The following is a 26,942-nucleotide window of genomic DNA, read 5'->3' on the forward strand; positions in this document are numbered from 1 at the left end:
TTGTTTCTTCCTGCTCGTCCTGCGCTTACTTTCTTCCATTTATTTGCTCTTGGCATCTTTCTCCAGAATAGATTTATGTCTCAACTTATTTAAATGATAAGAAATTCTAAAACAGATGCACCAACCATACGGTTTCCTAAAAACTGGAAATTTTCATATAAATACTACTACTATAACCTAATTTATGAAACTATTAAAAGTTTTATATGACAAAAGAAAAGATAACTTTTGCTTCATTTAATCTATAAAAGAAAACAGGAGGGAGCTTTCCAGACCACTTAAGGTCAAAACTATGTATAAATCATTATTTGCACTGATTTGTTACATTGGTGACAGTAAAAGTTAAAATTAAATTTAAAACACTTAGATATTTCCCTTTTAAAGGAATATTTCCCTTCCCGGAATAAGCCAATAAATAGGAAACATTTATCAATATTTTACTCAAATGGTTTTTTCCCTCTTTGAACAATATCGCTATAGATCCCATAGATATTAAAGTTACCGTTTACTGAGTATCTACTAGACAGAAGCTTTCTACTGGAATGCTTCACAGAGATTATCCCCAGAAATTAGTCCTCAGAAGCCTAGTCACACGGCTAGGGCCTACCATAATACGGTATATAGCAGGTATTTAATAAATATTTATAAATGGATAATTCTAAAATTCTTGCTTTTTTTCACCATATCACAATGCTAAAATTAACAGTCTCAACTAGCAATATGTCTCTTCTCTCTATAAAAATACAATGTGTAAGCAGAGGGGTTTGAGAAATCTGGAAAAAAAAATTTTACAAAATTTTCTAAGATTATAAAACAAACCACGACTTTAATTAAATCTGTGAGCCTTATAAGGGCATAATTAGTGAAGCTCCAGTAAGAGGAGATTACATTTTTATACAAAAGTATTTGGCATAATTCATCAGTGACCAGATGGTAAAAACATACGAGCTGCACTTCAAACAGCAGGGGAAACTCAAACTATCCTACACATTGTGTAACGCACTGATTCCAGTAAAAATAAATGTGGAAGAATTTAAAAGTCTTCAAATCAGCATGTACCAAGTTAGCCGACCAAAAATATTACAACAGTATTTTTGCATTAGAGTAGAAATAAGCAGATTTGGTTTTTAGAAGGAAACAGGTTAGTTATTTCTAAGTGAAGGAACTGATTGGTTTTATCATCGCATTTGTAATCAAGAAACTCCTTAAATGAGATAGAAAATGAAGTACTTACTCCTTATATCAACATCACAGTCATTATTACCTCGGGAACAACCAATCTTACTCTTTAAGTGAAACACCGCTTCATTTTTCAAAGGGCAAATGATGAACCTTTTCCAAAGTAAATAAACTTTTCCATAAAAAGTGAGCTCTCTTAATTTTTTAGTAACTATAGTTGATCCATTCTGATTATATCTCTAAATCTCATTACTGGTTTTTAGAGTTAAAATGGGGTTTCTTTGCATTAACGGAGGTGGTGTGGCCGGAATTAAGTCTGGGTGTGTAGGAACACACTTCACTCTTGGTTATGGCGACGGCCATGATACTTCTAACTGTTTTCACCTTAGCTCGGTCAAGATAAATGAAACATTTTTCATTATTTTATAGCAGATAAACTCCATTATAAGTTTTTTAAAAAGCGTATACAGAACAAAAATAAAAATAAAGGCAGAAGATGGGCTTTTTGACTCACCAATCATAACAAGATTTATCTAATTTAGGAATTAGATGACAATCCTTAAAAATATGAATTATGTCATTTTAGTTTCTATAGTAAGAACTTATTATAGACTGAATGTTTGTGTCCCCAAAATTCATATGTTGAAGGCCAATCCCCAGCGTGACCGTATTTGCAGATAGGGCCTTTAGGGAGGTAATTAAGGTTAAATGAGGTCAGAAGGGTGGGGCCTGATCCCAGGAGAGAGAAGAGTGTTCTTTCTCTTCCTCTCTCCACTCCCTCCCCTCCTCCCCAGCCTTCCCCTCCTCGTGAGGACACGGAGAGAAGGCAGCCACCTGCAACAAGGACAGGCTTCAGAAGAAACCAAACCTGCCAACACCTTGGTCTCAGGCTTCTAGCCTCCAGAACTGTGAGAAAATAAATTTCTGTTGTTTACACCACCCAGTCCGGGGTATTTGTAAGCGCAGCCCAAGCGGACGAAGACAGAACCCTTCCCAACACATGTGAACAGACAGAGTGGATGCACAAGCCCTGCTATGAGGGAACAGGAGGAAGTGCTCACTGCTGAACTTTATTTTACTTCTGACTGCATGCAATCTAGAGAGCTACGGAAGATGTCAATTTTTTACAGAGCAGACAGTACCTCCACCTCCCCATTCAAAGTCCCACTTCAATAAACATGACACTCTGAGGTGAAAGTCGCCACGAGAATTGTGCTAACTTTACTCGTTTCAGAATGTGGAGGCAAGTCCAAGTGCAGGCGCCCCACAGCCTGTTTCGGGTAAGGCATCGATGTGGAAGATGAACTCAGAGTCTGACTGCTGGGAAACGGGCTGCAGTGCCCTCAGTGGATCAGTTACAGAGCTGTGCAATGACAGGACGAGTACCTGAGTGTGTGTGGAACTTGTTGCCAGGCCAAGCCTGGCAAAGCAGTCAGCGTGAACATTGATTCTTTGTTTTAAATGTTAAAATAAAAATTATTATAGAGACAAAAAATAATTTTTTTGGAGAATGCGCAGGAGGAGTGCCTGGAGGCATGGATTTTGTGACGCCCCATTGCTCCCTGCTGCTGAGCAAATCAAGAACATACACCCTCTGAACCTTAGGGATGTCACAATTTCAGGCAAAAACAGTTATCACAGGGCAAAGCCCCACATATATTCACTGATGGAAAAAAGGAGGAGAAAATCTGAAAACATTACCTTGGGCAATGTGAAGCAGGCTTATGAAATGGACAGAGCTGTTCCACAGTTGTTTCACAAGTGACAGCCTGAACTGAAGAATTGAAACACAAAACAATAAGCAAATCCTTTGGAAACAATAACATGCAACACAGTAGTAAGAAAACATGAAAAAAGTGCTAACCTGTGACTTTAGAGACTGTGAAGGAATTAGCAGACTGATATTTGCTGAAGATAAAAACATAAAAATGTCAATCATTTTCTTATATGCATCATCACCCACGTAGTTTCTGGTATCTCTTTAGGTCTATGAATACTTTATTTCTTCTTAAACACTCATTTAAATATCTAGATATGTAGGAGTGTAAGAATATATCATCTATTTTATGCTAAATCCATATTATCTTCAAGTATGAACCAAATCAACACCATTCTTGATATTCGAGAATGATCTCTTTCCACTATTAATCTCAAAAATTTATAGATATCATAAAATAATACATATTTGTATCTATATATTTGTTTCCTGTTAAAATTGAAACTCTCAATATATTAATTACCTGTCACCACAGAACCAAACTATTTAAGCTTTCACAATAGTAAATATAGGTAGTGTAAAAAGACTACCAGATAATAAGTACCTTAAAGGAGTACACATTATTCATTTTTTTGTTCCCCCTAGTATCTAGTAAAATGTCTACAAGAAATGAATGATTTTTTTCTCATTATATGCATTGTTAAAAAGCAAGAATATAAGAATAGATATATCACTGCATATCAAAATTTTAATCGATTTATCTATACCCAGATTTTCAGAAAAAATTCTATTGCAAAAGGTAATTTGTGATGGTACTTTAATATGAAACGGTCTTCAAGTTTCAAGAGAGTTTCTACAATAAACACAATAAAAAACTAAGTTAAGAGAACAAAAGTAAATAATAAGATAAATGTTCTTTAATGCAACATCCAGTGTTTGGCTTACTTATGCTAATAACTAATATTTATTATTTATTGAAGGCAATAATAAACATTGGCTGAATGAATAAGTTAATCAATAAATGTTTCTATAAGCTTTTACTTAAGAGAGTAATCGCTAACGTCTGAAAACCAGGCATCAAGCCTTCGAACAAAATTGTATACTTAGGAAGTCATTCCAGTAAATTTGCAAGGATATTTAATAAATTCTTTCTTATCATTATAAATTCCCTACTGTGGAGTTTCATGCAATTGTATGGTCACAAAGTAAAGAGACTATGTCATATTTCCTAAGAAAATTTTATTTTTTTACATAGAAGAAAGAGACACTACAAAGATATTTCAAAAGCCCATATTTTTCTACTTTTTATAGAGTATATATGAAAGTATATAGTGCTTTAGAATAATAGTTTGTATATTTAATGTGAGAAACATTTCAACAGTAAATCAATGCTTTTACGTTAGGTTAAATTACACTTAATGAACTAAAGACAGGTGACATAGTATATTACATATTTAGAGACTTTTCAAAATGCTCTTTTATCTAGTAATCTAATTTATCTTATTAACGAAGTTACTGTTGCATGAAATAAACTATTCTCCCCTAAACAGCACAGGAAGAATATGCAAATCAATTAGCCTTCTCTGGGGTATTTTGTGTCATAGTTGAAAAATTTATTACCCCACATTGGGAAAAACTGTAAACTTGTGCATTATTAATAAAACTCTAGAAAATTTGGAGTTTTAGCATACTCTTTTTAAGCAAAAGGGATCAACTTTGAATTTAAACATTTTTCCTTCTTTTTGTCAATGGAAATTATGTAGTTGAAATGAGCCTTAAAAATGACTTTCTCTCTTTATAAATTAAATTCTTCTATGTTTTGCTTTAAAAAAAAATATGTTAACTCATTGTTCCAACGTAAAATCTCTGGTCCAAAGGATCATTCGGATACTTACCCAATTGTTTGAACACCATTTCTTTTGGATTTGATGAAATAATGTTTTCTTCCTTGTCTAGTGATATCTACCCACCCGCCATCATTGTCTATTATGCCATAATGAATTGCAGCTCTACAGATGCTGGATTGCTTGGAGAAGAGGAGGGGAGAAAAGGATGTTAAAAAAATTCAGAGTTCTGCATAGGACAGGACTAGTTATTATTTATACAACTTTAATTAATCAAACATTTCTGAGAAAAATGTCTATACCTATGTCAATTATTTTTCACATTAAAAAATCAAATATGATATGAAAGGACTCTATGCCCAAATAATTACACTTATAATACTTACCATTTCATAATGTACACTGCCAATAACCTTAGCTTTACTATCCAAACAGCCAGCAGGGCATTCATATCTAAAAGAAAGAAATTGCAAACAAAATTTAGTTTCTTTGAATGCCAGTACAAAATGAAAATATTTCTTATAGTTTGTGAGTTAATTTTAATAATAAGAATAAATATTACCTGTTGCAGGTTGTTCCTTTGCACTGATCTCTTAATCTTACTTCACAAGAAACAATTTGGGCTAAAACAAAAAGAAAATAATTTAGATAATATCTAGGCTGCTATGATCCATCACATATAGTCTAATGCCAAGCTTCTGCCATTCTAAAAATGTTCAAATTAATAAAATATAGCCGGAGACACTATCTATGTAAACTTTAAAATTTTGGTAAATATTGCAGACGTCTTACACATTTGCTGCATGCTGATGACTTCGTTTCTGTTACTGTCATCTGCTATTGCCCGAGCGTGGGTGTCATGGACTTGTGACTGCTGTCGCTCAATTTCATTTGTTTCTTCTTCTTGAGGAGTGTAATACCTGTCTGATCCTTCTGTAAGAGAGAATGGATTTAAGAAGCATGAATTCCATCTTCAATGTGCGCAAATTATTGAACAATGATATACTTTAAGGAGTAAAAGAAACACACACATAAGCCGTTCAGCCCGTGATTCATTTATGTTACCTGTTTGGCTAGAATTAAATAGAGTCATTTCTAAACTTTGCTTATATTTCAATGTGGTATCAGGGGTTGGTTTTCATAATGACACCATGAAGTCTGCACAGTGATCTAATGAAGTCAGGGCTTAGTGAATTTGAATTTGCTTTCCAAAATGAAACCATATTCTGAACACTTTCAGGAGAATCATATTTAAAATTCTCCCGAAAGGAAATTCAGCCTAAAGAAGGACAGGCCCTGTTATTTACTACAATATTGGTTTCCATGGACAGGTTTTTCTCTTTCAGAAGCAAATTCAATGTGCAGAAATTTAAACTTGAAAATGGAGAATAATTTCAAACTTTGAATTTAATATTTTTTTCTAGGTTGACTTATATCAAGGGCTTGACAGTGCCACATTTTGGAGAGGTGTGTTATTTTCATGTGTGTCCAAGAACTCAGAACCTAGAAAAGGGAAGTATGAAGGCAGAGGAAAGTCAGCTTTAAGTAAAATACAATGGCCACTCGTGAAGGGGCAGGTAGGTTGGAAGTTTGGGGGTTAGGAGGACAGAAAACAGAGAGACTCATACAGAATGAAAAATGCTGCAAATGCTTCCAGGAATTAAAAATGGCTCATATGATATAATGAAATATATGGTCATTTCTTGTCTGCTCTTTATAGCTAATGAGCATTCAGTCATTAAGGAAAAAAAGACACATCTCTCTATGAGTACTGCAAAAGGGCTGCATTTATTCATATATTTTCTAATACATTTAGTCTGAATTAATGTTCATTTAATCATCATTAAGTGAAAAGTGCAAGGGAGTAAAAATTGTTCCCTTGGGTGTCCAAAAAGAGCAAGAGTTTCACAAAGCTTCGCCTTATTCATCTTATCTATATGTGCTATAAACAGGACAACATATTTAGGACATCAAACACATTTGAGAGCACTCCTTTTACAAGAGTTTTATAACACTATTATAGTTTTTTTCTTTGGCATAAGAAATTGTACACTCTGCAGTGAGAAGCAGAGGATCAGTATAATCCACCTCGCATGGTTCAGTAAGATTCATGGATAGGTACTTTGGCAGAAACTTTTAAAGTGCTGAAAATAAATTGTGTTAAACTGCTAAATCCTTCAGAAGCAATGACAGTTATGGAAATAACTTTGGTCAACAATACACCAAGATGGCTTTTAAGAATGTAAATATACTTGTCACTCTGGGATAATCTCAAAGCAGAATTAGAAGCGGTTTCTGGAATAATCATGAAACTTTCCTGTAAATACATATTGGTATAGTAGACTTATTAATATTATAAATATTTAAAATATATTTTAAATGGCTTCTTCCAAATATTTAAAATAAAGTTCTGGAACCTTTTCAGGTAATAATTAAATGTGCTTTTCACTTTTTTTTAACACAAGTTAATTCAGAAGTTGGATTGAAGTATAAATGAAACTGAATATTACAACACAATAGCACATACCTTTGTAGCATAGATTTTCTCTACAGCCCCCTCCAAAACTAGGTGGGCAAGCAGAACAGGGGCGTCCATGTTTGTAGGGGGCGTGGCCCCACCAGTTTCCCCTTAAAGAGATGATCCACTCTATTAAGAGGTAGTCTAATAGCATAACTTATAAGACATTGCAAAATATTACTATATAAGACTCTTCAAAATAATGATTTTGGTGTGTAGACTTAAGACATTTCTATCTTTCATCACAGAGTCCTTTTGACTACTGGGTTTAGATATAGAATGGCTGCCTCATTCTTTTGAAAATATTCTAAGTAATTTGCAATGTATATTGTTAAAAATGACAAAATCAAACTTCTGCAGAACATCAAAATTTGCTATGGGATATTCATTTATATTCCGTTTGTTTTAATAGAACAGATTGTAGACTAGGATTTGATCCTACGTACGGTTGTGTACTATTTTCAACAATCATTCAAGTGGTCTTTGCACAGGTGAAAATACATTTCTCAGTTTATAGTTGCTCATCCCTAATAAATCGAAATTATTAGATATTTATAAAAATAATAGTGTAATGAGTAAAACTGAAGATGTAAAAATATGATTCCTGTCTTCACAAAGATCGTATTTTTATTTTTCATATTCCTTTTAAGCATTGATTTTATGCATCAGGCAACCATAATAGTTACCATATTAAATAAAGTGAGTTAAAACAATACACTACTCAATAATACACAGTAAAAATGAAAAAAAAATCAGGAATATGAAGTCATACTTATGTTGTTAAGACAAATTTACATCTGAGAGTAATGTTTCATGTACTCACTTCGGGGAATAATTGCACACCAAGTAGACAGCTTTGGGCCATATCTGCCCCCAGATGTTCATGTTATGGCACAAATTAATGGCACAGCCTATTCTGCTACTTGTTGCCCACACCACCTACATTAGAGAAAAGAAAAGGCTCAGAAAAGGCAGGCCAAGACGAAATAAGACAAAATATCTGGGAGAAAAATGTAGAAAATCTGAACTCGAGAAACAAACACTCATCATTTAAAACAACATGAAACGATGTCAAAAGGATATTTTTTTCTGAGACTTTGGAAAGTGCTTAATTCAAATAAAAGAAGAGATCCACAGGTAAATAACTCTTTCTGGATATAAATTGTGAGCATCTTCAAAATACAAATTTACTAAATATTCAGAGTTACATCCACACAAACCTAAATGCTGCCTTAATGTGTCTATGAAGAAACTTACCCAACAAAGGAACAGTTCTCATCTCAAACACAAAGGACTGGAGCAAAAATTTAGGTGTTCAGATTTCTTACACAACATGATATTTTCATTGTGCTACTGGTTATTAGGGACATCAGTGCTGATCTTAATCTTGTCACATGCAAAGGCACACAGAACAATTTATCTGCTTTACATTCCCTAATAATCGGCCACAGAAATTCTAGGAACTCAGATCTGCGGTGACATTTAACTATTTGAATCTGACTTCAGTTGTTTGATTTAGACGTTTAGAACATATTCATTACCAAATACAAACACCGAATATTAAAAAAAAGAGATAAATGCTGCACACAGATAAATAATGTCATTGTTAAATAAAACTATATTTTTATTCTTTCGAAAATAAAAAATTACAACACCTGACTCTGAAGATGGTAAATTTCTCCCCATTTGCATTTATTGGGGCCATATTAAAAATGTTTCACATGTAAAATCACTGAAATAATGTATTTTTAAGTAGATGTTTTGACTTTTTTCTGATAATTAATTTCATTGTTTACAGAAATTTGTTAAGCCTAGCCTACATAAATCACTACCTATGAGATTTTTTTTTTAATAACTATACCAAACGACATAAGAAAGAAACATGTTCAGTAGCCTAAGTTCTCCCATAGTTATACAAACTCAACTTAAAGGAATGAAATGTAATATACCCAAAACATACCTGTGTATAATGCGTACATACAGGACCAGAACATCTGAATGGACAATATGGGTTGCATTCATGTTCGTATGGGTAGCTGAAGTCTTTCACTTCATCATACCATGCTTGTACGTGAAATGTTGGGGGCCTATATCTATTTGAAAGAAAATAACCACAAATAACGCGTAAAGTTGGAGAAAACGTAAAACTGGATATAGCAAAACACACCGATAGAGATACATTTTTGTGTAAGTTACAAATCCTAAATACTTATGCCCATTACAATACTAATACACCAATGAAGAGTTAAAACAAAAATAAGTCTAAAATACTGTTTATCATTCTGGTACGACATTTATTTTTTATTATGTCTGTTGGTTTGATTACTCTTTTTTTTTTTAGGCACCAAGCCTCTGAAATTTTGCAGTGATGGATTAATAAGTATTTCATTTCAGACACCTATGTTTTCAGAAACAAGGAATTACACATTAAATTACCTTCCCCAGTGTGCTCCCAAATTCTGTCCAATTGATGGAAGCAAGCTTGAAGGTCCATGTTCCCACAAACAATTTTCAGCCCAAGATTCTGCAGATCTTTCCAGTTCTACGTCCCATGTCTACAGTTTAAGACAAAAACAAAATACAGATACAAACGCATAACGCATATGTTGAGTCTGGACATTTCTGCAGAATATAGTGTTGCTCAGTTCTCATGTTTTCTCCCTTCTTTCTTCTTTGCCAAGTCAACATCTTAGTTTGGGTTCTCACCATCTCTCACCTAGATTTTTGCATTAGACCCCTGATTAATCTCGTTGCCTCCATCTCTCACCCCTCCAATCCGCCCCACAAGTGTTTGGAATTACCTAAGTGGGCACAAAGATGCTTGAGTGAGTCCTCTGCCTAATCCAGCAAATCCCCATACACATAAGGTCCAAGATCCTTGGTCCCACTGTTCCCTGTCATAAAACATGCTATTCCTTGTTCTTGTTGGCAATGTTTCCTTTGCCTAAAACATCCTTCTCCCAAGTATTTGTCCGACCCCAGCTTTACATAACACATTCTTGACACCTTTTCAATTCTCTCACTTGTAAGCTATTCCTTGCTTGGGGCTCTTCAAGCTTTGTTATGCTCCTTTGTTTAGCAGCTATGACACTGCAGTGTTAGTATCTGTCTACATGTCTAGCTCTTTCACGGCATTGTGCATTATTTGGGTGCAGATATTTATTTCATGCTGGCATTTTCGGCCTATTTTCTGGCTCTGTCATATGGACAAGGTGGTTAATAAATGTTTGTTGAATACATGAATGATTAACAATCTGAGTCCTAAAAAATATATATGAATTTTATATACAAATTTCAATGAGGGTGATTAATTCATACTTTTAAAATAATTTATAAAGAAATATTTAAAATTACAAATTTATTACTGCTACAGTTTTGCATGTCTTGGATTTAATATTCAATTTGCTAATTTGAGAAACAGGCAGAGTAGTAAGTGTGGTGGGAAAATATACAGTTAGGTAGAACTGGGTTCAATCTCGGCACAATTACGGGGCTGTGAGCACGTTAAGAGAATAGAAAAATAGTCCTGGAACTAAAACATGAGGACACAACCTGAGGTGATAGCAATGAACTGGAGAAGAGCAGACAGACCAAAATAATGTTTGGAAATTTAAATTCCTAGAAGTTGATGGATGACTGAGGCAGGTGGTAAAAGAAAAAACAAGGTGAAAAAGAAATAGATTGCTGTACCAATTTTTGTCTACCTATTTCTATGCATAGTTCAAGGGTGATGTGTGAGGTGTCTGTGGTACTTGCAGTATCTAAGCCAAGTGGAGAGTGGAAGTATATGACCAGGGTTCTGGGGAAAGAGATATGCTCTGAAATAGGAATTTTGAAGTTATTCACCTAGAGAAGAATTTCTTCAAGAAGATGATACAGAATGAGAAGAGGAACGAAAAGAAAATTCTGGGGTTATCAAAATTGAAGGGGAAAAAAAACAATGAGTGAGTAAAATAGACTAGGGAAAATGAGACCAGAAAGATTAAGGGAAAACTGAAAGAGGATTACATTATAGAAGTGATAAGAGAAGAGATTCCAAGAGTAGAGAGTGGGCAGGCGGTTCCAATGCCACAGAGAAGTCAAGAAAGATGAGATTGGTTAAGTTTTAATTCAGGATTAAGAGCAATTTCAATTTCAGATCAATGCTACGTAGAAAATCAGAACACAGAGGGTTAATAAGTGACTGGAAAGAGAAATAGAGACAGCGAGTGTGCGTTACTTTGTTAATACTTTAGAGACAAAGAACAAAGATGGGACAAAAGCTTAGAAAGGTAAGATGCCAGGCTCTAGGGAGAATCCATTTGCTTGCTTTGATTTTTTAAAGGATGGAAAAACCTAATCATGATTATAGGCCGAAAAGAAAAGACAGTATGCAGAAAGAAGTACCAAAACAAAACAAAACAAAAAATGGTGTGTGTGCGGAGGGGAAGTTCATTCATTCACATAATATTTTACAAAGGAACATTCCTCGTCATTCAGTTGTGGATCTGAAATACATAAAATCATGTTTTCAAAGCCAAAAAGTAAAACGTATGCAAAATTAGAATAAGTATATTCTTATTACAGTGCATCTTTATTACCTAGCAAAACTACAAAAAAGTATATTTACATGCAACTAAAAAATTAAGAGCAGCAAAAGTAGCTGATTTTCACAAAAGCTTTAATTTTACTTTGAATTAATATCAAATATTCAAGAGGACTGGTTTTGTGAGATAAACATCGGAAACGTTTGCTATAAATAAATATTTATCAGGTAAGCACTTTATTTGCCAAATACGGACAAACCATTAACTAAATTCATTGCTTAAATTAGACCTAATTCTACAATTACATATTTTATATAATTATACAAAGGTATAATTCAAGTTGCTACCATTGTTTACCCGAACATAGGTACACAGAAAACGATCAAGATGCTAATTTTCTCCAGAGGTTGGAGATAGTCATCTCTCAAAAGCAAGTATGTTTGCAGGTAGAATTCCCTCAAAAGTAGGTTGTCCTTAAGTGACAAACAAATTCTTGTCTTCAATTTGGATGTGAGGTTCTTGCACAGTACTTCAGTCACACGCACAGCGAAACTACACTTATCCAGAGGTTTCTAATCTAGCAACCTCATACTCAAAGAGCAGCCAGGAACCAGAAGAAAAACATAAACAGTTCCTAGACGCTAAAAAAACAAAAATGCCTTGAAATCACTGTGAAGGCTTTAAAAACACTTTTCGCACAAAAGGTGGAACTGACTTCCCTCTCCTGTTCAATTTGAGCTGGAGAGTGACTTCCTTCTGATAAACAGAATGACCCCGTGAAACTTCCAAGGCTAGGTTAGGAAATACACTTCCTATCTGGCTCTTTCTCTTTTAAGACATATATCTTGACAAACTGAGCCAACAAATGAGGAGGCCAGCTACCTCTTCAGGGTAATAAAAAGATACTGTGGAGACACAGATAGATACTGTGGAAAGACCAGAGAGAGACAGAGAGGGATGGAGGAGTTCCCGCTGCTGGAGTTCTCCTCACCCAGGCGGGAGACTTGTGACTCTGCACGTCTAGGTCACTGCAAAGCTGTGAGAGACCCAGAGTGAGAACCACCCAGCTGAGCCCTTGCAAGAGTCCTCAGGACCTTTATTCAAGATCAATTTACTCTTTTTTTACACAATTCTACAAGGTTACATGTCAGTTTTTCCCATGAATTGAAGATGGATCTTTTTTAGAGAGGATATATAACCGGTTCCAAATTCACAAATATGTTGTATTTTAAAAGTTCCTTTATACATCTGTTGTTTAGAAGCTGGAATAAAATCTAAAGCATATCATTCAAATGCTTTAGAGGCTAGTTTTTCTCATTTGTAAAATGTGTTAGTTGAAATAGATGATAACTCAGTACCTTTCATGAACTAAAAGTCAATTATTGAGTACATATTATAGACAAGCTGTTTTTACAGCATGACAAGTTTTCTACTTAATCCATTAAAAATGGGGGGGAAGCATATTAAGCAAACTATAATAATGCTAAAATAGGTAAATATATTATTTTAATATAAAAACTGAGGCAGACGGGCATGCAACTAAGATTTACTATCAATAAACACTAGTGACAATTTTAAAAGTAATTATTTAAAGTATCTAATCAAGCATAGGTGTTTAGGTCAAGTTTAATAACACAAATCCAGAAGATTCTTTAAAAAAAACTTACTGAAAACATAGCTGTCCTGGAAGAAATACCATCACATTACAACAGCACAGAAGGTATATTTTTATGCTACAACATATTAATTCAGGTATTAGGCCTGCCAATAATTCATATTCATCTGATTTAAATGTACGTTAGTCTCCACACACTTCTGTTTAAATTCAGGTTTGTAAATTAAATCAAGATGGCCTAACTGGCATCGTTTCTCTCTGAACTCTTCACCCAGCACTAATTTAAAGCCAAACCACACTTAAAATTACCATTTCTTTATAAAATGGGTTCTTGAGGTGTATAGAAATGAAAACCATGCTGTTTTCCAACTACATCCTTAAGCCGTTCCTTCTTAGAGCATACTAGAGTCATCAATGGAGTTTTATTACTAAAAGGAACATTTAGAGTATTATTGACATACTTGGTCTCCGATGCTATTTTTAAGCTAGTTCAACATGGAGGATCTATCATTTCCTGTGTGTGTGTGTGTGTGTGTGTGTGTGTGTGTGTGTGCGCGCGCGCACACTCATGCGCGCATATGAGAAATCTTAAATCATGACAAAGGACTTTCAAAAGGAAACTTAGAAATATATAGTAATTTTGGCCCTAAAATACTGTACTTGTTGAAATTGGAAATTATGTAGCTATCTAGACACGTACAGAAAATTCCATTGATTGCTATCCTTTGGGAAACATGAATGAGCATACACAATTCTTACTCCTACCAGAGTGCCTCTATTCTGCTCCAGTAATGGACAGTCAATAACAGCTGGAAATCACTCAAGAATTTAGATTTTTACAAAGTTAGCATTGCTAGCTGTACTTTAGGCAAAAGCAGTCACTAGTAATGTTAACTTTTTCTTTCTCTTTGATACTGAGAAATCTCTCTCTCAAAAAGAATCAAATATTTTCAAATATATTTTCTTGACCATAGTAAAGTTACAGCTTTTTCCAGATTCACATAGTTTGAAAATTCACATCCTGGGAATTGTTTAACCTTTATAGTTTCAAAATTATTATTGTAGTACATTAAACAAGAGCCAAAGGCCAATGTTAATTGGTCAGTAAGAATTTGTCTGAGGAGTATTTTCCTAGAACTGAGGCTTCAAAGATATTAGTACAAAAAACTAAATCATTATTGCTTGTGGTTGTATTAAAGAAGCTGGAGTAAAGTTTTGTGACATTACAGGCATACCTCTTTTTACCATGCTTCACTTTATCGTGCTTCACAGACACCATGTTTTTTGCAAATTGAAGGTTTGTGACAATCCTGCGTCAAGCAAGTCTATTAATGCTGGAGGCTCAAGCAAAGGTTAGCATTTTTTAGCAATAAGCTATTTTTAAATTAAGGTGTGTACATTGTTTTCTTAGACATAATGCTATTACACACTTAATAGACTACAGTGTAAACGTAACTTTTATACACACTGGGAAACCAAAACATTCATGTGACTCGCTTTATTGCAATATTTGATTATCACAGTGGTCTGGAACCCAACACTAAATCTCCAAGGTGTGCCTGTATCTGCTTAATGGAAATGTGTGTGATTAAGACTCTTCACGCATAAATTACCTCAAAGATTGGTGGTGGTGGGGATGGTGATGATAGGCATCCATTTATCCACAGTTATTGGTAAGCACTTATTAGCGAAGGTATCATAATTAGTCTACCAAAGGGAATACCTTAGGGGACACTGAAGTTAAGTAGTTTTTTTAATAGAGTTACATTCAACAATGAAGAAAATACACAAATGAGTAAATAAAGAAATTTTAATAGGAAATTGTCTGGCATGCTCTAACATCTTTAAATGCACACAGAAATAATCTACTGACTGGAACCTCTCACAGAATTTAATAATTAGGGAGAAATAGGATTGCAAGATTTTCTACCATTCTAGAAAACCTCATCTAAGTGGATGAAACTACAATAGATCTTTTCAACGACAGGCTGAGAAAAATGTCTTTAAATAGCTAAGATAAACTTTTTTCCCCAAAAAATTGGAAAATAGGAATTAATGTTGTAGTTAATTATCTAACCATTCGAAAGAGCATCTAAATAGTATAGAAATAACGTTTTAATTCATTATGCCCTTTTGTAAAATTGGTATAGTTTTAATGAATTTCCAAGAAAAATGCAAAAAATAACCGGTCTTTGACAATCAGACTACTAGGTATCCTAATTAAATGACAAACACCAGTCCATGACACGATTTGCAATTTAACATGGACTTTTAAAATATGCGCTGCTCTCTGGCAAAGTAATAACCTTGTGAAGGCTCAGTGGTGTTGAAATGGCAGTCACACTGGAAGCCCGGATCTATGCAGGAAGCTCTGTTTTTACCTTCCTACCACTGAAAACTATAAATAACACGATGAAATTACTTTTAAAAACTAAGCATTTACCATCAATTTTGAAAAATGAATTCTACAATCCTTCTTCTTTCGAGACATACGCATCCGCATACTTAACTAGGAATACCAGCCTCCTATCTCCAAAGCCCACCTCAGTTCCCAGCAGTCAATGGCTGTCAGAAACAAAAACCACACTCTAGCTTTCAGGGGTATTGGAAACACCCAGTTGCTAGTGCTAGGTCTTCTGGACGTATGCAAACGAGGTCGTTAGTGATCAATTTCCTCTCATTTTCTTACATAGTATAGCTAGAGATAAAAGTAAGCTTGCACTTGTTCAAATTACTCAAACTGTGAGTAATTAAAATACATGATACACCCTGGAAGAGTCTTCTTTCCTATTTAAATTGTGTATTTTAAAATTTGTCTCTGATTATGTCAAATTTGGTTTCTTTTTCCTTATCTGTAACATTAGAAAGCTGGAATAAGTCTCTTAAACTTCTTTTAGCTTTAAAATTCTATTATTTTGTACTTGTAGTCTCTTATAGAATTCCCTGTATAGCTTGCAGAACCTCATAAGAATTTACAAACTGTAAAATAATACCTCTGGTGACAATTAAAGGCATTTCTTAATGAAGAACTGAAAGTTGTTTTGTGATTTTCAAGATTGCAAAACCAAGGTCTCAGATCTTCTATGAACCTGGAGGAGAGCTCAATGGTTTCTGAATTCTCTCTATTCGAGAAAGTTTTAATATTGTCCAAAACAGATAAACAGAACTGAGAACCTTGAGTAAAACTTTAAATTAATTGAATAAGACAAGAAGATATTCTCAATAAAAAGCTAAAACCAAGCCTCTCTTCAGCTTCGTCCTGAAAACTCAACGGTAAAACCTCTGAAATAAGGCATAGGCTTCTCCAGGTAATTTTTCTGCATGGTGAAAAGGAACACTAGGATTTTTGAGTCAGCTCATGAATGTAGCAGTGGTTGAAGAAAATGAAACATATCTAGAGTTATCTCTTTCTAAACACCACCTTCAAAAGATAATTCTTGCTGTGCCACCACTACTGGAAAAATAGGTTTATAAATTATTCATTATCCGTCAAAATTAATCCCTCCACAAATCACTGTTGTGTTTTCCTATTTAAATCAGAAAGTGCAATCCAAAAATGCGATGGAGTGAGTTGTCAATGGAATCCTTTCAATAGCAATAACTTAACCTCCAAGAAAGAACTTTTTATTCCATGAAAGTAACACACTCGACAGTTCAGGAGACTTGAGATTCAAATTCCAAATACAAGGCCTCATTATGAAGCCTTTAAAGCCACTTTCTTTCCTCCCTATTGGTGGTATTATCAGAACTACAAGAAAGAAACAAACATCGATGGAACAAACAAATAAGCAAATCAATCTATGCTGAAGAATAGATGACGCTTTGTGACAAAGTCATCTGGCATAAAAAGCACTGTGGAAAACAGCAGTTCATTCCTTACAACCTGGAAATTACCTCAGGTGTTTAATTTCTGTGCTTCACCTGTTATGAAAGGACTTTGTAGTTACAGAGAAAATGCATGAGGCTCCGATTTCAAAGGAACACCTGTGTCACCGGGCATAAAGCCTTGACAGGTACTCAGACAGCAGCATTACCTCTGGGCAATGCACATATTAGGGTCTCCTGGAAGTCACAGGGATGTGAGGCAAATGGGGCAGTGCTTCCCTTGAAATCGACTTTAAAATAGAGCCTTAAAAAAGTAGCCACCTAATAATTTAGGGAATTGGTTCTTCATTTTATTAAAACAATTTTCGACACAAAAATTTAATGTGTGGATAAACTGAGATGATTTCAAGTAAACCCGCCGTTTCAATACTATGCAGCTAGATGGACTGCATCACGGAGGGCAGACTGTCCTTGTGGGGCAGCACAATCATTAATTTGACAAAATCCTTGCATTTCTACAGAATGCCTACTGATTCAGCTCATCTTATGCCCTGCCAAGGACCTTCCGAGTCTGGCCATCACTTACCTACCTCACTTCTGGCCCACCCCTCCTCAACACGAGCTCGCCACTGCTGACTCTCTGGAACTTTAAAGTGCTTATAAATCACCAGGCGATCTGGTTAAAATGCAGAACCTGATCTCGTGGGTTAAGAGAAATCCAAGCGAGGACATTTCTAACACCTGGTGCCAGGACCCTACACTGAATAGCCACGCTTTGAGGAACAAAGTTCTAGCACCTGTCCATTCCTATTTCTCAGTCACTGAATCCATCAGAATTGTCCCCAACCAGATTGTTCTTTCTCGCCTCCCCTCCTTGGTTACTTAAACTTTATCCTTTCACCAAAGTCCTGTTCACACTCTCTCTCCTCTTGGAAGTCATTCCATCTACAAAACTCCATTTATCTCCCCCATCTCTGAACCATCTTAAACACACCATTCACAAATTACGTCTGCTCTCCTGGATCTTCTCTATTGCTCTGGATCTTAATTCCCAAACTAGAATTTTAAATCAAAACCTGTGTCTCGTACTTTTTGTGTGTTTCCCATGTCACCAATATAAAACTTGGCATATAATACATTGCCAATATGCACTCACTGATTATCTCTACTCTCACAGCTGGCCTGGCCTGGGCAATAACTTGGATTAGAGATGCAGGAGCCTAAATTCTCTGCCTCAAACTTACACGTGTGATATAAACTAAGGTGAAAAGGGGATTCACAATATACCTAGACTAAACAAGAGGTAAATCCTTGAAAAGTTGAACTTGGATTATTTTTGTAAATGTCATAGTTTTGTATTGACTTTCTGATAAATCTAAGACTATAATCCTTTAACTTCTTTTTTTTTTTTTTGGTGAGGAAGATTGTTCCTGAGCTAACATCTGTTGCCAATTTTCCTCTATTTTTTGCATGTGGGACACCAACACAGCATGGGGGCTTGAATGAGCGGTGTGTAGGTCTGTGCCCAGGATCCGACCCTGTGGACCCCAGGCCACCAAAGTGGAGCGCGCAAACTTAACCACTATGCCACGGGGCAGGCCCCATTGCTTTCATTATTTTATTATCATTTAGGAGAGGAGTAGTTATGCTTCAAGACTATATTCTGGATGTTTGAGGAGATCTCAATATTTAAGGAAATCCTTTAGTAAAAGTACCATCTATTAGTTCTTTAAGTCTTGATCTATGGATACTGGGTCCATTTATAAGAATGAGCACCTGTGTTTTAGTTTACAGGCCATAAATTTTATTTTAATTCAATAAACTTGACGTGTAACACTATATAAGTTTAGGGTGTATGGCGTGTTAATTTGATACATTTATATAATGATTGCCAATGTAGCGATAATTACATCACATAATTACAGTACAATATGTTGTCTATATTCATTATACTGTGCATTAGATCTCTACGGCTTACTTACGATTCATTACAGGTTGCTACCCGTAAACACCATCTCTCTTATCCCCCCATCCCCTGGTAACCATTTTACTCTGTTTCTTCTAAGGCCTGAAAATTTTGGCTAGATGCATGATTGATCTAAACACCAGGCCTAGAACAATGCATGATAGGGTAGACAAACTCTCATAATGAATCACTTTACAGTATTTACTTATGCTTTACAGCCATCCATCACTTAACAACAGGAATAGGTTCTGAGAAATGTGTCATTAGGCCATTTCAGGATCGTGCAAACATCAGAGAGTGTACTCTGATGGGGTTCGGGGCAGGCTGCCCCAAGATGCACCACTCTGGTATATGGATTATTTTGAGCTAAAGACAAAGGCTCAGAAGACTCAGGAAGAATATTTGATTTTTCCCCCCTCCCCCACCCCCTCATCTCCTCTACGAACTGCCTGAAACAATTAAACATAGAAGGCCTGTTCCGGGAAGGAGCTCAAACCATAGATAGCTACAGTCTAATGAAAAATAGGTGTGGTAGAAAGACACCAACAAACCCATATTTTTGGCCCAGCAAAATCTGTTTAACAAACATTTGCATTTCCATTTCCATGTAAATTGTCTTCCTCCCCTCTGAAATCCCAAATCATCACCCCCAACATCCTCCTTGTCTATGGCTGAAGATGTTTAAACAGGCAGCCTCAGCCAGATGGCAGTTACTCAGTTGTTCCCGAGTTTCTCCCATGTACACGTTATTAAACTTTGATTTTCTCCTGCTAACCTGCCTTTTCAGTTATTTGACCAGCCATAAGAACCTTAAGGGAAAGGTGTTGGGGGGGATTCTCCCACTTCCCCTACAAGTCAAACAAACCGAGGTGGTATAGCCTACTCATACCTCGGCTATATTGTACTAATCTTATGGGACCGCTGTCACATATGCAGTCCGTCGTTGACCAAACGTCATTACATTACAGTAATAGCAATGTACATTACAGTCACGTGGTGCATGACTGTAATTTATATTTTATATTTAAAAATCAAAATAAAAGGAAGTTTTGAAAGTAAATAAAATATTAGTTGATTTTATTTATTGTACTTGGGGATATCTTTTTAATTTTAAAAAAGCTAAAAAGAAGGGTTAACAAATGAAAAACTTTCTTAACAAATTAGTAAAGCTTATGAACAAATAGAAACAAAACCTACAATTTAACACCATAACTTCCATTTAAGCCAAAACTAATACAGAAAATATTCAAATGCATATGTCTACATACTTCTAAGGAAATTGTTATATTAAGTTGCTCATTGTTCCTACATTGAGAATTCGGTGTTAAGTTTTCACAATAATTCCTGCCTCAAGAATGCTAAATTGTTAGGCTTCCAAACAGTTACTGAGAGTTATGTACATCATATGGTTTCCTTGGCTACCAGGAAGCTCCGCCAGTTTAATAACCATCATGTACTCAATCAGATTTTTGTGTCCTTTTTGAATATGCCTTTAGCTTTGTCTCTTTCAAACAATGACTGAGACGATGATTTAAAAAAATATATGGTTTTCAAGTCCTTATTTGAAAATCTGAGAAGGAATATTGTGCTCTATATTCTTCATTTGTTCCCACACAGTCATTCTCAGCCCCTTGCTGCCATACTCTAGGACCCAAAAGGCTCAACTCTACGTACTGAGTTACTTCGGGCTCTCCTGGCTCCTGGATTCCAGTTGAATTTGGCCAATGCAAGACATGGACAGGAAGTCAGAGGGTGAGAGGTGAATTTAGGTATGTATTACCCCTCTTCGTTCCCACGCATCCCCTCTGAGTATGCTGCCTCACTGTGATGGTGACTGTGTCCTTTCACACGGCCCTATAGCCAGCTCTCATCCTCCCCAGGCTGTGATACTACCATTCAAGTTACCATGTCGCCTATCCCTTGAGGCTGGCCTCAGCCCTGTCCACAGCTCTGCATACAGACTCATTAGTTTTTTTCTGTTGAACCTTTGTTATTGTGTCATTTGTTTCCTGATGAGAAATAATATCTCAGAATAAAAATATCTCACAGAATTTGTATTAGCAAACTGCCTAACACATTACCTGATACCTATTAGATCTTAAGGAAAGTTCTCTTATTCCCCTGGGACTTTAAGAATCCGCTTGATTTCCTGTGATTCACAGAGCCTTTTTATGGAACATTGCTGATATTCATGTGACGAGGGAGGAAATCCAAATCCAAAATTTTGAATGATTAAAAAATAAGATAATCACTGCCCCTTAAAGTTTCAATGAAAAAGTAACTTTCTTAGAGTTCACAAAATTAATTGCAAAACAAACTTCAGAGTAAGTCATTCCCAGCTTTGCTTTGAATCTATTGACAATAAACGCTCTAATTTAAGACTTTTTCTCACATTAAATTTCCAAGATGATATTTCCACTCTAGCCTCTAAGTGAGTACTCCTGTGGTTTAGGCGACAACAATATTTATATATTGATATATACATATATACATACACACAGAGGAATAGTTTAAAAAGTGTTAGTAAACCCAAAGTTTGGAAATCCTTTGTAATAACTGTTTCACTCACAAAACTCAAACTAATACTGCCAAATTATGTCAAATGAAACATTTCTATAGGTATGCAGAGAAGAAAAATGAATAGGGCTACACTGCTCAAGTCTGCCATGAGCCACATTTGATAGAACAAGGTTCTTTTCATCGTTTCATCTTTTTATCAGTTTTCAGAGATCGTGACTGCCACGTGCTCCCTTTCCAAACAGCTGTACACAGATTTTCATATCAACATCTTATCAACAAGAGTCTCATCATCCACATTTCCCACCACACAATGACTATACCTTCCTTCAAATACTATTTCAAAATGTGCTTCATCTCAGAAGCCTTTCCTGGTTACTGCTTTATTCTGAACTTTATTTTAGATTTATACGTAGTTTAACATATATTAATTTGCATTTCTTACCACATTGTGATTTACAGCTTGGAAACAGTTCTCCAGCAAAAGCCTTACCATTCAGACCACAGTATCTCCTGGAAGAGTCTCTCTATCCGCTGAGGGGTCTGGGGCATCCCACTTCATGAGACAGAGATGTCCGTTACCCAATGTCACTGAAATACGATGCTAATTTAGCCTCCTGTCGCACTTATTAAAGAATGATTGTATCCAACCAAAATGCTACTGTACTTAAAAATATAAAATTAAGTAAAACAAACACAATACCTCACTGAAAAGAATGCTTTTGCAAATTTTTTAATAGCATTTTTCGGCAAAACAGAATTAATGAAATCCTTTTTCATTCTGCCCACTTGAAAATTGTTGTTGAAAACCTAGTCATCTTTTCATTTTTTCATCCATTCATTCCATTTTTTTCCCTTCCAAGGAGCATAAATTGAGCTTAAAGTATCTGTCAGCCACTCAGCGGGGGAAGGCAAAAATAGCTAAAATACAGTCCCTTCCCACAAAGGAAGGCAAGGCTACAGAAAGGGACAAGGATGTAAATAACAGAGGCGGAAGCAAGCATAAAATGCCCTGGAAGCCAGGGAACTGGGGTGGGAGTGGGCCTAACTTTATATGGAAGGTGAGTTTTGAAGGAAGAGGAGAAATTCATTAAAGTGAAAACAAGGAGGGCACAAAGCATTCTAACATCTGCAAAGGCAAGCGAGTTTCGCAAGATTCCTACAGCATCAAAACTCCCATGGCATGCGGAATAACCGCATGGATGGTCCTGTGGAATAGATGGTCCTGTTTATTACTTTAGGTCGTACTCACTGTGTTCAGAGAACTCTTGGTTAGCAGACCTGTCAACCCTTTCTCTCTAGACAGGAGTTCTGATGTCTTAGTCCCTCTTCATTCAGCAGCCTCCCTGCCCCCAACACTTCTCTTTTATCTCTTTGGTTTCCTTTCTCCAGACAACACTGGATCTCACTGTAGTTTCCTTGAGCATATCAGTCAATCATTCAGTATTTCAGACATGGATTTGCCATGTCTTGAGAAAGTATAAGACATAGTTTCACGTTTACTCCCATCACCTTTATTGGATGGTCCCCTGTTCACGTGGTTACTTTGTGTTGCTGGAGTTGCAACATACAGGGCAGGGTCTCTCAATAGTAACTCCGCTCATGCTCATTCCTGGCTCTTATCTAACAGCTCATTATCCTATTATCCAGTCACCCATCCCCCATACTTCTTCCCTTCTCACTCACAGGGCCTTTTGAGTTTATCCTGTCCTTGATTGCATTTCACTTTTCACTTTCCAGCAGAACTGTGCCTTTAGCTAATTTTGAGATTTCATTTTCCACTCCTCCTCTAAGTCAGTAAATTTAAACACTAGGCCTTGAGGAATCTTATTGTTCAAGCTTCTTCATCATTTTGGTTTCTAAGTTCTTCTCGAAAGGGAGTAAAAGTTGTTTCTGTTTTCCTGCACTAATAGTTATAGGTGCTACCTTACAAAAAAAGGGAGAAGGTGAATGCGACAGCTGAGGATGGGAAAAAGGACCTGAATTCTACAGTCAACAATTATTCATGTCTCAATTTAGACCTCACTTCCCAAGAAGCGTAAAGTCTTCTGCTTAAAGTGGGTTCCCAGACAGCAGCTGCCACATCACCTGGGAGCTCCCGTTAGGAAGACAGAATACTGGGGCCTACCCCAGACCTACTGAATTAAAATCTGTATTGTAACAAGATTCCCAGGGGATTCATATGCACATTAAAGTTCGAGTTGCGCTGAACTAAAACACCCTTTACTTCAACCCCCCAAATCATACCTAGCTGCTTTTCCATGAAAAATACTTACTATCTTTAATATTCTGATGATTGATTCCAAAATTTTCTTTGCCTACAAACTGAAGATATAAAGTATGCATAACCTACTAAACTGATTGTGTCCATATTCATATTTTTCCCTTGAGGCTGATGAGCTATCAATATAAAAAAATGTGTTGCCTTTTCCCTAATATACTACACATAAGTAGTTGATTTAATGGCATCTTATCGATTTTTAAATAGTTAAAAGAAAGAAAAAAGAAAAGTAAGATTCACCAGATCATAATTCCAGATTCTTCTCTTTGGGAAGTTTGGTCACCCACTAGTTCAAGTTACATATTTGGTCAAAAGTTCCATAACTTAATTTTTTGAGTTCCTATACAACTATCTGTATTTAGCATTTAGTTTGCAATTTGAACCCCAAACACACTATCTGATCTGTATCTATATCTGTACGTGTTCTGTATTATCTAATATCTGAATACTTGAAAAATCAAATCCCCACTAACGTGTCTTTGATTATCTCTTTCTCATCTCCAGGAGCTGTTAGTGAAATGTCTTCAGAGGCCAAGCAGGTGACCCCACATGAAGTGGCTGGAAAGAGTGCTGTGACATATGGGAAACCAGAGGAGGATCATTACGTTAAATCTGCCTGATTTTTGGAAATACCTTGACTTTCTATAGCAAACCTCTTCCACATCTGTTAGATTTTTTAACTGAAAGCATTTTGAACCAAGTGAACTTAAAGCACCTCAAAACGTCCCATATGTCTGACTCCACAAAGATCCCCATGCAGGATATCCAAAATTATCATTTCATAAATGTCCGTCTTCACATCCCTTTTTCCCTGTCCCCTCATCTCAGCTGCTTTGTACTTCACTGGGTAACACAGAAGCATCCACATGAAAATTCTCTTCTCTTTACCTCATCAAATACACCAAACTACCTGCTTCTGCACCTACAGCCTCAGTCTTTCTTGTTAGAATAAATAAACCGACTTTGCAGGGATATTTTCTCCTCTTCTTCTGAGTGCTTTCTCAACTCATTCATTCCCGTCAACCTACAAATATGCTCTTTACAAAACCAAACCAAAAGCATTCTCATATTCTCCTTTAGCAATAGCTAGCTCCATTTCTCTGATCTCCTTCACGGCAACATCATCTTGAGGAGTTACCTAGTTACTTCTCTACTTCCTCACCTACCGTTCTTTTCCTCCCACTTCAGTAAGACTTTCAGTCATACACTACAACTGAAATCACTTTTAGCAAAGTCACCAACAAACTCCATGTTGACAAAACCATTGTTGACTTTTCTTCTTCATCTTATTCATCTTCTCAGCAATACTGAAGCATTGACTTCTCCCCTGTTGAACTCTTTTTCTCCCAGCTTCTGAGACACTAGTCTATCCTGTCTTTTCCTCCAACCTTGGTGAGCACTTGTTCTCCACTTCCTTTGCTAGCTTCTCCTTCCTGCTTAACTTCCACATACTGCTGGAGCCCAGGGCTCACACCAAAGCATTCAACCCTCGTCCATGAAAATCTCCTTGGGTGACTTTGTTCAGTCAGTAAGACAGTTCCTAATAACACCTACACGATTTCCAAATTTTTATCTCAAATGCTACCTCCCTACTGACCATTAAACTCAATTGAGGATGATATGACAGCACAGACTAAGCTTGGTCAAAAAGAAACCCCTGAGTTTATCCTTACCTCCCCTTGTGTTTCTCCTCCTGTTTCAACAAACGTTCAACTATTCACTAACGTGCTTAAGTAAAAACCTAAGAGCAACCCAGATTCTTCCTTATCCTTCACCCTGCACTTTAAAGCAATCAACAAAACCATCAGCAATGCCATGAAAACATACCCTGAAACCACGCATGTGTCTCCATCTTTACCACTGTCACCCCGGTCCCGGCCACCACCATCTCTCCTTGAGAACATAGCAATGGCTTCCTAACTGTTTCTCTGCTTTCAGCCTTAGTCCTCTTTCAGACCACTCTCCATAACATGGAGTAATTAAAGGAAACTGGAAATAAGACCAGGTCAATCCTCTGCAAGAAATTTTCCAGTGGCTTTCTATTTCACTCAAAATAAAATACAAACTTTTCCTCACCCATAAGGCCCAAAAGGAATTCTGGCTCACGCTTATATGTCTACTTCATTTTCTAACACTTTCCTCATTACTGAATAAAACTCAGCCACACTAGCCTTCTTTATAATCCATGAAAACTCCCACCCTCATTCCTGATTTAAAGACTTTGTGCCTAGTATTCCTTCTGCCTACATCTATGTATCTTTGTTTAGCTGAGTCTGTCTTGCAATTCAGTTCTCGGTCAAAAGCAACCCACTCAGAGAAGTCTTACCCAACTACCCAATATGATTAGCTCCACCTCTATCATTCTCTATCATCTCTCTGCTTATTTTCATTAACTTGTTGAACTTTTTACACACATATGTATTCTCCAGCATCAAGAACAGTGCCTGGCACAAAAAACGCTCAATCAGCGTTGAATTAAATGCTCTCTTAAACACAAATTTATTAATGAGACTAACAAATTGTTTTAATCAATTATAAAAGCCTTTCTGTAACTCCTTAAAATTATGAAGGCAACAAATATTCAGGAAAATAAGGAGTTATTTAGACATACTTACTATAATACCTTCATCAGACAATTTACTACCGCTTGAATTTTCATATTTTCTTCCAATAAACTAAATATTATATATATGTCACACATAATACATGTATAAATTATACATAAGAGTATATAAAACATATATATCTTAGTTTGGTAAACATCTGGCTTTAACTGAATTAGTAAAAATCATTAAAAATTTAATGGATTTAAAGAATTTAAATTTTAAATCATGTACAATTATTCGGTTGTATAAATTCCTGAAAGGAATATGTGAAAGAATAAACTGAATAATAGCCAAGAATGTTCCTGAGCTAAATGGCATTGTTAACTACAACTATAAATGAATATTCTG

The 26,942-nt window shown here is 35.9% G+C and overlaps 1 protein-coding gene across 1 annotated transcript in view; it reads right to left on the minus strand.

Moving 5' to 3' along the window:
* The window catches only part of CRISPLD1 (cysteine rich secretory protein LCCL domain containing 1), a 46,847-nt gene that overhangs the window by 10,073 nt on the left and 9,832 nt on the right, over positions 1–26,942 (minus strand). The window contains exons 3-12 of the mRNA XM_001491067.5: positions 9,695–9,813; positions 9,219–9,351; positions 8,082–8,197; positions 7,268–7,368; positions 5,533–5,673; positions 5,303–5,363; positions 5,127–5,193; positions 4,792–4,922; positions 3,044–3,087; positions 2,881–2,953 (exon numbers count right to left, since the gene is read on the minus strand). Coding sequence (XP_001491117.1) covers positions 2,881–2,953; positions 3,044–3,087; positions 4,792–4,922; positions 5,127–5,193; positions 5,303–5,363; positions 5,533–5,673; positions 7,268–7,368; positions 8,082–8,197; positions 9,219–9,351; positions 9,695–9,813 — 986 coding nt within the window. The remainder of the gene's footprint in view (positions 1–2,880; positions 2,954–3,043; positions 3,088–4,791; positions 4,923–5,126; positions 5,194–5,302; positions 5,364–5,532; positions 5,674–7,267; positions 7,369–8,081; positions 8,198–9,218; positions 9,352–9,694; positions 9,814–26,942) is intronic.

The sequence above is a fragment of the Equus caballus genome, chromosome 9 (assembly GCF_041296265.1).
Source record: "Equus caballus isolate H_3958 breed thoroughbred chromosome 9, TB-T2T, whole genome shotgun sequence".
Classification (NCBI taxonomy): Eukaryota; Metazoa; Chordata; class Mammalia; order Perissodactyla; family Equidae; genus Equus; species Equus caballus.